The sequence below is a fragment of the Carassius gibelio genome, chromosome A6 (genome assembly GCF_023724105.1).
Source record: "Carassius gibelio isolate Cgi1373 ecotype wild population from Czech Republic chromosome A6, carGib1.2-hapl.c, whole genome shotgun sequence".
Taxonomy (NCBI): domain Eukaryota; kingdom Metazoa; phylum Chordata; class Actinopteri; order Cypriniformes; family Cyprinidae; genus Carassius; species Carassius gibelio.
Genome location: NC_068376.1, coordinates 2,320,842 through 2,336,839, shown reverse-complemented (window position 1 = coordinate 2,336,839; position 15,998 = coordinate 2,320,842). Strand labels below are relative to the sequence as shown.

Genomic DNA, 15,998 nt, shown 5'->3' with positions numbered 1-15,998 from the left:
TTCTAGTGACCTAAATTAACACTCACTGCTCAGAGATCAAAATGTGTGAAACGTTTTGTGAGATCTTCACATTACAGCAGCCTACAAGCATAAAACTACTTTCACATTATATGTCAACAGGAAATCTCTATGTAACACACTTTTTAATATCAAACATGCATTTATCTGAGAGGCACACACATAACAGTCATTGCAGTCAAGGCCTCTTTAATTTGTGTGCTGTCATAATAAATAAAAACAGCACATTTCATTATCACTGAAGCTCATGAAGCACGGCAACAGAAACATCTTAGTTTTGGCATGTAAGATTTGATTAGAGAGACTGGTTTAATTCAGTTTGAGATTCGGTTGTATTCTGTTTTATTTGATTGTATGTGCATTCAATTTGTTAATTTATAAGATTTTTAAATGTGCTTTAAAATAAGAATGATGCAAACAAAATTGTTCAGTTTAATGTTGCTTCCTGTGCTCATAGATGTGAGAACAGAGCACTGTGTTATTGTGAAGTGTATTTCCTTATCCTGCAGATAAGACTCTATGCTGTCTTTGGATAGACTGTGCTCAACAGTCATAGGGCAGCGATGTCTAAATTATCTCATATTCACTTCAACTGAGATTAATCTGGGACATCATTAAAGATAGCACCGTTTCTATTAACTTAGGAAGTAATATCTCTCTCTGGGTGTATTTTTAATAAGACCTACAAAGAATGCTGAGTAAATGGATTTTGAATTTGTTTTATTTTTACACACTGAAATCAGTAAAGTCAAGACATTGATTCTCTATGGTCACCCCCAGACAAATTAAAACCAAGAGTGATAAATATTCACAGACTTTATTATGAGTAACAGCCTAATAAAACTGAGTCATTCTTGGTGCAATAAAGAAGCGCTGTGACATATCGCTGGGATAGTGCCTGATTGTTATGGTAGGCCTACACTTCAAGTTCCTCAATTTTACTTTGGTAGGTTTCCAAGATACCATCACAGTGCCACTGTATTTTGGTACTTGTTGTTATTGACATATATTGTTCTTGTTCTATATAATCAATACAGTAGACTAATATGCATAAACCTTACGAAAATTAACCATGGTTTTATAATAGTAAAAGTAAAACACTCTCTAATACTTGCACTCTCCATTCCAATTTTCTAAGAGAAAAAAAAAGAAGAAAAAAACACTTGCACTCTCTATTCTAATTCTAAGAAGACATAGAAAAACACGTGACCCTTTAACACTAGCATCCTCTATTCTTTTCAAATTCTATCTTCTTGTTTTTATTTGTATTATTTTTTTTTAAATTGACCTCTAATACTAGCATTTTCTATTCTGTCTCCTTTTATTTTATTTTTATAAATACCCTGTAACACGAGAGTTCCCTGTGCTTTTTTTATTCTATCTTATTTATTTATTTATTTATTATAAAACTTGCTACATGTACTGCCTAACCGAGACTTGTCACAACACTAACATATTGTTCCCCTTCTGATTGCTTCTATTTTCCTCATTTGTAAGTGGCTTTGTATAAAAGCGTCTGCTAAATGTAAATGTAGTGAAGAAGCATGTGTTTTAGAGCGGTGTGTTGGTGTGTTCTAATCAATATCTGTTTAGGCCCCACAGAAAGGTTCCTCCTCCTCCTCCACCTCCTTCGACCTTTAAGTCATGAACTCTGTTTTCTCTGTCTTCACTTCGCATTCCCGGGGAACCGAGCTGAAAGGCGGAGACGACAGATCAGAGAAATGTTTTTCCCGTTCCTCCAGATGAGCCGTGACGACCGACGCGCGAGAAAGCTGTATGTTTAAGGACATGTTTTCATTACCTTTCGGTTTCTGTGAGGTAGGACAATTATTAGCCTGTTCCGACACACGCTGTTTTGTGTCATTTTGTGGCCGTTCCATATTCTTAAACGTGTGTGGTCGTGTAATTCACGTAACTGTTATTCCATGCGAGTTTGTGGGCTGAGATGAATTTGTGTTCGGAGGTTTTGATATTTAGCTAAAGCGCTAACCGGATGCTAGCGACCGTTATTTAGGATAACGTTAATGTACACACAAGCCACTGATAGCCGAGCCATTTGCGGTTTCCATTAGAGACGAGGATCGATCGGGTGCTTGAACTGATAACAACGTTTACTAGTAGTTATATATATATATATATATATATATATATATATATATATATATATATATATATATATATATACCCTTTAGATGTAAACACAGATTCACTGATAGTAGCCTAGGTATGTTTAAGATCCAGAATGGTAATGCATAATTAATATGTGCTTTATAAGCAGTGTTTGAGAGTAACTAACGTTAGTTAAATGTAACGGAATTATGTCAATTAATTAAAGAATAAATGTAAATGTAATCAGTTACAGTTACTGAGAAAAACGTCTGTAATTAAAATACAGTTGGTTAAAATGTTAACTACTAAAAAGGGGGTTACATTAGATTTTTAATTTTTCACACTCAAACACATACAGATTTAATGATTTTTTTTCATAAATGATTCATAAGATTAACTAATAGTTAGAAGCCATTGCCATATATAAGATGAAATATAATAATAAAGTATTTTTATAGTACAAGCAATCAAACCAGCAACAGCTCAAAAATGTGATTGCAAAAATTATGTTTTTTTTTTTTTTTTCCAATTGGGAGCTAGTGTTAAAGAGACCCTGTTGTTATTTTAACATTATATTAATAATATATTTTGTGTGTTTATATTGTATTATTATTATTATTTTTATTTATTTTTTGTAATTTATCAAACGCTTTTATCCAAAGCAGCTTATAAGTGAGGAAACATAAGCAATCAATTGTAGTATTAAAATAACTAAAAACAGATGCAAAACTAAAAGCTAAAACTTTATAAATACTACCTATTCACATTTTAAAAATAAAAGAATTAGATAGAAATGACAAATGCATACAACAAAATGTAAAAATGTAACATTTAAATGAAAAAAAAAAATACGTTTTTTTTTTTTTTTTATATAATGAAAATGCTTAAATGTTCATGCTTACAAAAATTTACCACGATACCTGGGTTCATACCAAAATGTCATAGTTGGTTAATAAAAATAATGCAGAGGCTTGTTTCAGTGGTATAAGTCTTGCCACATGAAGCCTATTTTTACATTTTCAGATCTGAATTAAATGGTTTAAATGGAAAATCTGAATTAAATGGTTTTGTTTTATTAATATGACAGACCACACGAAACAGAAATAACTCCTTAAAGTAAAAGTTGCATGTTAGCACCTTTAAAGCAGCTTCCAGAATATTCAACAAAATCATTTGAAAGGGTTCAGAGCGATTTGGAACTATAGTAACTAGGTTGCTTTGGTAGAAACAATGGTTACGTGTAAGTGAGCATGCTTCATTTCACCTGCAAGCCTGAACATAATACACATAACCGTCCACATAAGAGTTAAAAACGTCACCCGCCATGTTGAACTCATCGTGCATTTCACCTAACATTTTACTGTTTGCTTTAAGCCATTTAAATAGTAGCATAACGATAATAAGTTATACATTGACTTGTGAAAGCGTGCCGTTATTGATCAGTGTGTTGCATGCTTGTGTTTTCAGGTGACTCAGACCAGATGAAGCCTTGTGTGAGATGATCAGGATGAAGTTCAAACAGAGCTTCATGTTTTTAATTTGTCCCATCATGGTGCTGATATTCTTCTACTATTCGTCCTGCAGACTGCACTTACGGATCACAGTCCAGAAATCTCGTGAGTAACCGTGTCCTCATATGACATATGTTTTTCTCACTTGGAACATGTAAAAAGGAGAACTTGTAATATCGTGCTGGTCGCTGTTTTCCGTTAATTTATTTTTGGTGAGCTATGCTTTTGTTTCTCTGAAGTTCTTTTCATAATGGTAATGTTTAATTTCTCTGAGCGGTGAAATGTCACAGCTCTAGATCTGGTTTTCCCCTGATACATTACGTAATGGCTGAAATTAGTTTCTCATTGTCTGTGATTCTGTCTAGTTTTCCTGTTTGGCATCAGGTCAGTGGGGTAGCCATGTTCTTAAACTAGAAAAAGACCCTGGAAAATAAAGGTTTGGTTTGTGATGATGGCCAGATGAGGGAGCTAAGGGCCCATCGCTGACTAAGACAAAAAAGTAGCCAGCAGGCTTAAAATGGTCAGCTTTAATACACAAACTGATCTTTGCTGTGATGGAAGTTTTTAGGGGGTTATTCAGAACGTGTTTGTTTAGCAAAAAGATCTATTTTTGTCCCCTTCACATATCTTGGATTTCTCTGTTGGTTTGTTTCACACTACAGGTCACTGTAGTTTCACATGCATAACACTGCATCACCACAATCATGTCACAAGATAAAATTAGAAGCTGTGGTATCTGATATTATCTCCACCTTAAAACCAATGCGATGATTACACAGCAGAAAGAATCCAGTTTCTACTGACCTAGCAACAAAGGAACTCCTGTCAGAAAGATTTATGTAACGCTTTTGCTCACCAAGACTGCTTTTATTTGCTCAAAAATCAATAATATTGTGATATATTATTGCTATTTAAAATAAGTGTTTTCTATCTGAATATAATCTCTTTTACTAAGACCGATCAGCATCTGTTAGTAATTTTGCTGCAGTTTGCTCATACAACAGACCAAAGCTTTAGGGCCTTTTCTCTTTCACCAGGCTAAAATTGAACCACAAAATGCTAGCATATTGCTTACTGTATAACCAGGGTAATTTATAATCGTGCATGTGCAAGAATGGAAAATTAGCTCTTCAGTGCACACTTTGCTAACGCTGCTGCATTTTGCACATTCCTTAAACAGATATGGTGTGCTTTTCTATGAATGTTCACTTGGCAGAAACACTCGACTGTAAATCAGAATTGAATTTGGCCCTGCTGTTTTATTATGGATGTTTGGTACAATTGTCAAACGGTTTTATAAGATTAGATGGAGTCCAACAAATAAAACAGATCTTCTAGTGAAATGTCCCTGTTAAATACAATGGAAATGGACAGGTTTAATGAGGTCGCCTCGCACCCCACTGAGTAAAATACATTTGTAAAGAACAGGTACATTGAGGCCTTACTCTTTGAGTAAAATACACTAGTTATTGTATTTTTTGTTTTATTATTTTATTTCATTTTTGTATGTGTCTTGTTCTTTTCTGTTAATGCACACATGTATCTCTCTTCTGTAAAGCACTTTGTAAACACTGTTTTAAAAGGTGCTATATAATCTTTCTTTTTCTTTTTTTCCCCCAATAGTTCACTCCAAAACAGCACCCTGAACAGTTGCTCATCCTCAGACAATACAAGATGTAGATTGCATCAGTGTCTCACCAATGGATGCTCTGCAGTGAATGGGTGCCGTCAGAATGAGAGTCCAGTCAGCTGATAAAAACATCACAATAATACACACCTCTCCAGTCCCTCCATTAACATCTTGTGAATTGAAAAGCTGTATGTTTGGAATAAGCAAATCCATCATTCAGCTTTTCACTTCAACAGACATTAACTGATGGACTGGAGTGCTGTGGATTATTGTGATGTTTTTATCAGCTGTTTGGACTCTCATTCTGACGGCACCCATTCACTGCAGAGCATCCGTTGATGAGGAAGTGATTTCATACGCTTCTCCGAATTGGTTCTGATGAATAAACTAACTCATCTACAACGTATGACTTGAGGGTAAGCAAATGTTCAGCTAATTTTCATTTTTGTGTGAACTGTTCCTTTAAGCACTATTTATGTGTCTAGAAAAAACTATTTTCAAGTATCTAGGCAGATGTTTTTCAAGATCATTTAAGATTCAGTCAAGAGTGTCCAGACTTCAATCCAGTATTTTAAATCACATTGCAGTAGCTAAACAGGTTTATAGCTGGTTGGTAAATTTGTATGCATTGCAACATTTCTCATAGCTTTTCAGGAACTGCAGACGCAGGACGTGTTGTGTCTTGTGCTTGTTGTATACAGAATGCAATGTTTTGTTATGCACTGTTGTCTGACCTGCTAAGCAGTGTTTCAGATGCTGAGTGAAGTCACGGCCTTGTTTTGCTGGCATCACTGTAGTCCGGGTGCCGCTGTTAAACACTAAAGGCATCTGATCACACTCAAACGGAGGTGATGACATGCCTGCTTTATAATGAACTCACACTCTTGTGTTTCAGAGGCTGATTTGGATAGGTTACCCTCCGCGGGACGGAAAGTAGCTTCAGGTAGAGGTTTACCGTAAACTGTATTCTACAATAATGTTGGGAGATTCATCTATATAATTGCATTATAAGGGAGAACAATGTTGAAAACGGCTGTGCTTCTTCATATTTTTATGGAAACCATGAAACATTTATCTCAGGATTCTTTGTTTAATACATTATAAATGTCTATACTGTCGTTCTTGATCAATTGAATGCATCCTTGCTGAATAAAAGTAAACATTCATTTACAAAAACAATCTTGCTGACCCCAAACCTTTTAAAGGTCTATGACTATAGAAAACCATTGATCTAATTATTGTTTTCTCAAGCAGCCTAGTTCAACATTGTTTAAAAGTCATGAAGTTTAAATAAAATATAAAATAATTAAATGACTAAATTGCAAATCTGGTCTCCCAACATTATGAAGCTTCTCAGTTGCGTTTGTAGAACTTAAGCAGAATTTTCCCCTGCAAACTCAGTTACAAAGACATCTGACTGCTTCTGTCCGACATGATCATGAAGTTAATAAGGATTTATATGTTTATGCTTTGCAGATTTCTTTTGCCAAATCAAGCACTGGTGAAACAATCTTCTTACCACTATTAAAAAGTCATAAACCTGGAATGATTTATATGCTGTACTAAACATTCATCTATTAATGAGTATATATCAGTACAGTCCTTCCCATAATAAAACTGACAGTCACGATACTGCTACTACTAATAATGTTGAAATATGGATACTGACTTTTAAATGATTAAATTAGTAACAAATGTATTTTTCCAGCAAGAAGCAACAATGTCTGTGACCTGCAAATACTTTATTGGTGTTTATAAAAAAAGTGTTTTTTTTACTGTAATACACAAGTAAACGTTTAAAGCATGCAGCTATTCTGTTGTTTTAAAGGCATTGTCATTAGTGTTGTCAGCGTGTCACAGATGTTGTCAGTAGAGCTTAAGCTGAATTTGACCCAGAATTGGTCATCTTGAATGACGCAGTGAAAAAGGTGGCAGGTAGCTGACAGAAGCACTGTGATCTTTGTAGAGTCCCTGCGCAGAGATTTCTGCAGCGACTAACACCTGCTACAGCTACTGCCACCATAATGCAGCACTAACACAGCTCTCCTGATAATTTACTCCCCTCTCATCCAAGATGTTCATGTCTGTCTTTCTTCAGTCGCAGAGAAATGAAGGTTTTGGATGAAAGCGTTCCAGGATGTTTCTCCATATAATGGACTTCAATGAAGACTGGGGGTGCTGAAGGTTAAACTGCAGTTATAGTGCAGCTTTAAAGAGCTCTACACGATCCCAGCCGAGGAATAAGGCTCTTATCTAGAGAAACCATCGCTCCTTTTCTGTACCGACCCAGTGTTTACGAAGCAAACGTGCAAAGGAAGTCAAACGCCCTTGTGTTGCCCATGTGTGAATCTGCTGATGTGCATCGCAGAGCTAATGCAAAATGGTTAAAAAAGTATTAAAAAAAAATGACAAGCATGAAAATGACTGGTAGTTTTGCTAGATAAGAGCCTTATTCCTCGGCCCTTTGAATCTGCACTGAAACTGCAGTTTAACCTTCAGCACCACCGGTCTTCATTGAAGTCCATTATATGGAGAAACATCCTGGAACGCATGAACATCTTGGATGAGATGGAGGCAAGTAAATTTTCAGGAAATTTGTATTCTGTAAGTGAATTAATTTGTTAATATTTGTTTTCTTACTTTCCTATTTCTTCTTTTTCTGTTTGTGAGTTCTTTAATTCTCTCATTCGTTTGGTTTTTTAGCTCTGTCTTTTGTTTTTTAATACTTGCTTTGTTTCTTTCGTTCTTTTGTCAATTCTTACATTTTTGTTTTCTAAATTCTTTTTTGATCTTTAAATCTATTTTTAAGGGTTCATAGTTTTTATGTTTATTGTTTTCTTTTAGTCAGAAAACAAAACTAACCAAATCTTTCTGTTTTGACCTGTCCACATGATTACTGTTGTATAATAGGTCCTCGTGGGTGAAACTTTATTACTTGGTTCAGTGAACGGTTCAGTCTAATGTTGCATAAACAATAATATCCTTGTGCTTATCTTACATGATGGCAGCCAATCCCCTTTTTATGATTTCATAAACATCGTATTTAATCTTTATTCGTTTTATCAGCTTACGCATTTATATAAGGATATGTGTATATTTTTACATCATCCATATCATTTTTAGTCAAATAATGTTGTGTGATGATAATAAGTTGTATAATGAACTACTTTCATATCCCTCAAAAGTTTCATGCTTTTTTTTTTTATTCTTACACCAATCAAAAATTTGATGTCAGTATTACAAATGTAGATAGTTTCATCAAATACTTGGGAAATGTCTGGCCAGAAGCATACTTAATGCAAGAAAGCAAATGCTTGATCTATGCATTACAAGTGCACTTGTGTTATGGGGAGGTTATCAAGCTGTTCATAATCCACTGGTAACTAGGTGTGTGAAATTATAGCTTCACTAAAGCAAAAATGCTATGCAAACATGCATTGTGTAATAGATTGTGTTCTGCAGTATTTGTAATTCCCTTCTTTTCTTTTTTTTGCGTAGAGTATGATTCAGCATTTTTTTATTCAGAGTAATTGGTACTTTTGAATTCCATTTTATTTAAGTGGCATATTCAGTTTGGTTTCATTTATTGTTTTTGTGCAACAGTCACATGTACAGCCCATGCTGGTCTATAGACAGTAAACAGCCTCTCACATTTCTTTCTGTGTAACTACAATAATAATCTCTTTCTTTATAACACATATCCTTTTCTGACAAAATATTTCCATCCCTTCCTGTTGGCACAGTGACGATAACACAGTGCATCTCTCTCTTCTGTCTCTTTCAGGGATATAAACTCTGTTGATTTCTTGTATTTCTTATTTCTTTCTCTAGAGTACGACAAGCAGGGATTCCTTACCAAGTTTGACAGAAAACTGTAAGTAACACATTGTTGAGCATGTAGATTTCGATGTCAGCATGAGGTTCTTTTCCAAAACCTAGTGAGTTGCCTACTCGGGCAGCATTTGAACATGCACTCTTCTATATAGGGCAAGACTGCTCACTAGGTTTAGTAACAGAATTTGAGCGTGTGCATGTATGTGTTGAGTGCACTTTGGCCTGTACTGTCCAGCAATCTGTCTCTCTTTATAACTCGGCTTGTTGTTTATTTGAGCTTTACTTTGGAGGGATAATTAATGGCGCCCTACAGCATTTCTAATGAATGATCTCTTGGCTCTCACCCAGCCATGTCTGATGTAACAATCCTGATTGTATTTAATGGGAGGTCCTTTACCCGAAGTAAAACATGGCTCAAGCTCTCTTATTACCATCAACGGCCATCTGTATAAATGGCACTGTCAACAGGTCATCTTTATATGTCCAGCTCTCACAGTATTGATGAAAACTTACTAGAAAGTTTCCATTTACCGGCCTGTGAATGGTAGGTTTATTCAGCGCTTATATAAAATAAACTACTCCTCAAGCAAGTTGTCATCTCATTGAGCAAGATTTTAGTGTTGTACATCCTCTGGGCACAGTGAGATTGACACACCTCTCTCCAAACCACAAAGCATTTCATAAGATACAGAGCTCTGTTTTATGCATGCTAATCTGCTTGACTTCCATAATCGTCAAAATTTATGTCAATCCAAATTTAAACCAGTATGGTCTGGAGCATTTTAATTTACTCGACAGATCTCGTTTGGAATTAAGTGTTCATTTAATATGCAGGCATAGTTGGAATAAAAAAATCCTTCTTGTGCATGTTTAATATTTCACTAAATGCATTAGGATAATTTACATTACATTTATGCATTTAGCAAAATCCTTTTATCCAAAGTGCATTCAGGGAACATTTTATTTTACCAGTATGTATGTTCCCTGGGAATTGAACCCACAACCTTTTGCGCTGCTAACACCATGCTCTATCACTGAGCCAAAATAGAAAACTTTTGTACCCATGTAAAAAAAAAAAAAAAAAAAAAAAAACACTTTCCAGTGACTTAAAAAAAAAAAAATCTGTTTAATGTTTCCTTTCCGGAAAAAAAGTATCAACTACTTTTTAGATTTAAAGTTAGATTTAGATTAGATGTTAGATTTGATAAAGCAGTAAATATGTGTTATAAGTGTTGAAAATGAAGACACAAAGTATTGTGACACTGTGTTTGTGGACCCCTAACATGCAGTAGTTAATGTGATTACTCTGTTACTGGATATGGTCTTCTTCTGTCTTTGCTTCACAGGCCTCTGGAGCTGCAGTATAAATATGGTAATCTCAGTAAAGGCGAGTGTAAACCGGGTTACGCAGAAGCCAAGATGACTTCAATCTATCCAAAGTAAGCTTATCTCATCATACGCTGTGAAATACTGGAAGTTCACAATAATATATTTGTAAGTCTGCATGCAGACATGCACCTCATTCTTCTGCTGTTAACATCTCGGCAATTTAGATAAATAATTTAGATTAAGATGAATAACAATCACATTAAAACCAGGAATATGAAAGTACAAAGAGTTTACTCTTCTTGACCTTTCTGAGAAATTACAAGGTTTCTTTATCGGTTCTGTACAAGCATTTCTGGTCAGTTACTGGCAAGCTGGTTACTGCTGCAGATACATGAGCTCAACCAGATATAATCATCTTATAAACACACAAAACAAATCTTATAATGGTAACTAGCAATAAAATGTAACTGGTATTAACCCGCTTTACAGGTTAAGGCTGTTTTTGCTTGTTTGTGTGTTTTTAGAAGGCGTGAGAACATACAGTTTGTTCTTTGGATATTACTTTTATTTTTATTATAGTGGACGATGTAGCCTCAAAATTATATCAAGATATTTTAAGAATATTTGCGATAGCAAACCACAACACCATGGTTACAGTTAGCATTACGCTTCTGGTTTCCTGACGTTTGTCAGCGCTGTTTATAACAGAGATTTCTGTGCAGGGTTTGAATGATTCTCACTAGATCTCGCAGCACTGTGCAGTAACAGTTTCGCGTCGTAGCATGTTTCAAAAGCGGCTCTTCGCATTGCTTCGCTAAAGATAGACGCCTCTCCTATTTTTTAGGTAAGAGTCTATGCTTGAATATGCTCTAGAACCGCCCTCGCAATACTTTGATGTCATAGACTGATCGGGCAGCGCTGCTTTAAGTCGAACACATTTATTTGTGTTGTTCTTGTGCGCACTAGGGAATGTAAATGCGCCATATGTCATTGCTCGTTATATCATTGATATCGCGATACGACACTTTATCATGTAAAAATGTATCGTGGATATCAATATTATCGCGGATGGTACGATATGCCACACCCCTACTGCCTGAACCTTAGAGATTAATATAAACTACAGTTATGGATCTTATTCATTCTTATATCATCAGAATCCTTTTAAAACCACACTTTATTATTATCATTCTTATGTGGGCTGCATACATACATTTGATTGTGTGTTGAACTTTTAGTTAATTTTTGGTTTTCTGGTTCTTGTTTCAGGTCACGTCATCACGATCAGAATTTGAAATATTCAGTTAATAGTTTAGATTTTTTTATAGATAAAGGAAAGGATGGTTTTTCTTTTATGATTGTTTTTATTTGTTTAAAATATTCTAAAAAAATTATTTTAATCATTTACTAAAAAAAAATTAACCACAATTAAGTTGCTTTTCATTTGTTAAAACTGCAGTAGGTAAAATTTTTTTATAAAAATATATTTTTTAAATATTTGTTAAACCTGTCATTATGTCCTGACAGTAGAATATGAGACAGATAATCTGTGGAAAAAATCAAGCTCCTCTGGCTCCTCCCAGTGCTCCTAATGCCATTTGCAGTTACGGACCGCTCCCGGTAAGAAACAACCAATCAGAGCTGCGGTCCGTAACTTTGTTTGTGTTCAAAATGTAGAAAAATTTATATAATAAGTGAGTACACATGAATCCATTTTCCAAACCATGTTTTTAGCTTGTCCTGAATCACTAGGGTGCACCTATAATAAGGGTTTATATTCGGACTATTTTAGATTGCTTCGGGGGTGCCGCTGCGGAGTAACCCAGTACCTTTGTGATTCTTCATAGACATAAACAGAGAGAAGTAGTTCCGGCTACGATGTTCTTCCGCAAGAGCAAGCAGTTCTGTTTATTTACCGCTAGAGCGTCAAAAGTTACCTCCCGCAGCTTTAAAGGAATAGTTCACCCCAAAAAAGATAATTTTGTCATCATTTAATCCCCCTCATGTCGTTTCAATCCTGTATTATTTTCTTTCTTCTGTTAAACATGAAATAAAATAATTTGAGAAACATCATTATTATAATTTTTTTTTCATAGAATTGGCCAATAGTGACCAAAACAGTTTGGTTAACAACATTCTTCGAGAATGTCTTCTTTTATGTTGTGTAAAAATGGGGCTCAGGGCCAGATCACATGACTCAAGTTGGTCTTGATGCTGAACCTTTCTGGGTTAAGTGGAGTCAGATGGGAATATTAAATAGACCATGACATCTACGGTATTTGTTGAGACACTAAACCTACGACATCTAGTTAGCCTTGTAATTAGCATCTGACATGCTTTGTTAAACATGATCCGGAGACCTGACCACTTGGAAATAAAAGCAAAAATTCAGCCAACTAGTAATAATCAAGTGCATACATGTGAAGCTTACAGCATCGCATGCCAGTTATGTTTGAGACACAAATGCATCTTATCATAAATATGGTATGATGAGCTCAAAAGACTTATCAGTTCTATTTAAATCAAAGTATTGAACTTTGATCTTTAATCTTTGATATCTGTGTCCTTTGAAGAGATAAAAAAAGAGAATGAAAATAGTTAGTTAACATGTTCAAAGACAAAAGGGGATTCCAGCATTAAAAATTAAAGTTTAATACAGCTTTCATTTTTGTTTTTGTTTTTCATACATTGGAATTCGTCCTGTTCAATTTCATTTTTTTTACTGTCATTTTTTTGTCAGTCATATTTAGTGCAAGCATCAGTAGATGACATTTCAAGAATGTATTAAAGGATTACAGTGCAGCCCCCAAAAAATGAATCGTCATTTTAAATATTTGCCACTATATCTTTCAAACTTCTAGGTTTTATCTATTTTTAAGCAAGAAGTGTTTAATCATTTAAAATATAATACAATGTAACATGATAACTTATTCTTTAATTTTTACATAAATATATCTGTCACTCTGAACATTATTTCACACATATCTTGACATTTTAGTTTCACAAATATTATTTGCAACATTACAACAGAACCTTTACCATGTTTTCTGTATATAGAATCACTTTAGTAAATTTAATTTGAAATGGGATATGACGTCTTTGACCTACAGTCAAAAATGAAATGAATGTGAATAACTGCTCAGATCATTTGGTCTTGAAAGAATTCGGTGAGAACGTTAATATTGAGATCTGAGCACTATTGTAGTCCTTTAATAACTTCTGAAAATGGTATTGGCAACAATCTCTAAGAAACCCTTTTTATGTTTTGTTTTAATAGCGGGAGGGTTAAACTTACGTCTAAATTGATTGAAACACCTCCTGAAACTTCCTGTAACGGTTCATGTCAACATACGTTCTGTGAAAATATGGCTTTTTAAAAATGTGCATTATTATGAAATGAATGTCCGATTGCAATTTAGGACTCGCATATGATGGGTTCCCATACGTGAATGTGTTTGGAAGATCAAGCCGGTGAGAAACGCGGGAGTGTGTGTCACCTTCACTTAAACTGGTGGGATGTGAGGAAGAGCAGAGTCTCAGTTTTGTTGGTGGGAATGGAGTACAGCGGACCACCTGTGTCATTAGTGCATTACTCCAGGGCTCGGACAGCTGCGCACGGCATCACAGAAGTATTCAGGTGTTGTTTTGTCTGCCAGTGAAATGTTCGGGGGAAGTTTGTGACGTGGATAGTTGTATCAGGTGCACGCTGGGTGGAGGATGTTGACAGAAATCAGGGTGTTTCTCTGTGAAATACAGCTTTGTCAGGTGGTATTTGTGACTGGAATGGGAAGTGTTTTGTTAGCCGTGTAAATGATTGTAGAGCATGTTAGCTGTGCGTGCTACATAGCACAGAACAATAAAAACATTTTTATATAGAAGTACTTGAGAACTATTATAATATGTTGGTCACATGATGCAGTTTGTCTTCTATTCCTTGTATAATGTCTTTCTTTTTTACATGACCTATTTGTGTAGTTGTACCTTATATTTTATTATCTGTATTTAATGTTCTACTGTTAGTGTTATATGTATGCACCAGGGGTCTGAGAGTATATACTGTACATGTGGAGGAATGTAATGCATCAGACATTTTACTTCATTTTTTTCTCATTGTTATGATACAGTAATTGTTTCAAAGTTAGTGTTAAAATGTGTATTTCCTTGTCACAATGCACAAAAATGTGTCCTAAAATAAATGTATTTTTAATATATATATATATATATATATATATATATATATATATATATATATATATATATATATTATATATTCATTTGTATTATAAATGATTAAAAATAGAAAATAAATTCACATTTTTTTAGCCCTAATTTTAAAAATAATTTTATTATATATATATATATACAGTATTGTTCAAAATAATAGCAGTACAATGTGACTAACCAGAATAATCAAGGTTTTTCGTATATTTTTTTATTGCTACGTGGCAAACAAGTTACCAGTAGGTTCAGTAGATTCTCAGAAAACAAATGAGACCCAGCATTCATGATATGCACGCTCTTAAGGCTGTGCAATTGGGCAATTAGTTGAATTAGTTGAAAGGGGTGTGTTCAAAAAAATAGCAGTGTGGCATTCAATCACTGAGGTCATCAATTTTGTGAAGAAACAGGTGTGAATCAGGTGGCCCCTATTTAAGGATGAAGCCAACACTTGTTGAACATGCATTTGAAAGCTGAGGAAAATGGGTCGTCCAAGACATTGTTCAGAAGAACAGCGTACTTTGATTAAAAAGTTGATTAGAGAGGGGAAAACCTATAAAGAGGTGCAAAAAATGATAGGCTGTTCAGCTAAAATGATCTCCAATGCCTTAAAATGGAGAGCAAAACCAGAGAGACGTGGAAGAAAACGGAAGACAACCATCAAAATGGATAGAAGAATAACCAGAATGGCAAAGGCTCAGCCAATGATCACCTCCAGGATGATCAAAGACAGTCTGGAGTTACCTGTAAGTACTGTGACAGTTAGAAGACGTCTGTGTGAAGCTAATCTATTTTCAAGAATCCCCCGCAAAGTCCCTCTGTTAAAAAAAAGGCATGTGCAGAAGAGGTTACAATTTGCCAAAGAACACATCAACTGGCCTAAAGAGAAATGGAGGAACATTTTGTGGACTGATGAGAGTAAAATTGTTCTTTTTGGGTCCAAGGGCCACAGGCAGTTTGTGAGACGACCCCCAAACTCTGAATTCAAGCCACAGTACACAGTGAAGACAGTGAAGCATGGAGGTGCAAGCATCATGATATGGGCATGTTTCTCCTACTATGGTGTTGGGCCTATTTATCGCATACCAGGGATCATGGATCAGTTTGCATATGTTAAAATACTTGAAGAGGTCATGTTGCCCTATGCTGAAGAGGGCATGCCCTTGAAATGGTTGTTTCAACAAGACAATGACCCAAAACACACTAGTAAACGGGCCTGGTCTTGGTTCCAAACCAACAAAATTAATGTTATGGAGTGGCCAGCCCAATCTCCAGACCTTAATCCAATTGAGAACTTGTGGGGTGATATCAAAAATGCTGTTTCTGAAGCAAAACCAAGAAATGTGAAT

At 35.1% G+C, this 15,998-nt stretch overlaps 1 protein-coding gene across 6 annotated transcripts in view; it reads left to right on the top strand.

Moving 5' to 3' along the window:
* Positions 1-1,618: 1,618 nt before the first annotated feature.
* Positions 1,619-15,998, top strand: part of LOC128015249 (CMP-N-acetylneuraminate-beta-1,4-galactoside alpha-2,3-sialyltransferase) — a 30,246-nt gene continuing 15,866 nt past the window's right edge. The window contains exons 1-5 of one of the 6 annotated variants that reach the window (XM_052598931.1): positions 1,619-1,836; positions 3,595-3,743; positions 6,164-6,211; positions 9,100-9,142; positions 10,449-10,541. In XM_052598931.1, coding sequence (XP_052454891.1) covers positions 3,626-3,743; positions 6,164-6,211; positions 9,100-9,142; positions 10,449-10,541 — 302 coding nt within the window. In that variant the 5' untranslated portion in view covers positions 1,619-1,836; positions 3,595-3,625. The remainder of the gene's footprint in view (positions 1,837-3,594; positions 3,744-6,163; positions 6,212-9,099; positions 9,143-10,448; positions 10,542-15,998) is intronic. The other 5 variants (XM_052598927.1, XM_052598929.1, XM_052598926.1 and 2 more) reach the window with 5 other exon arrangements.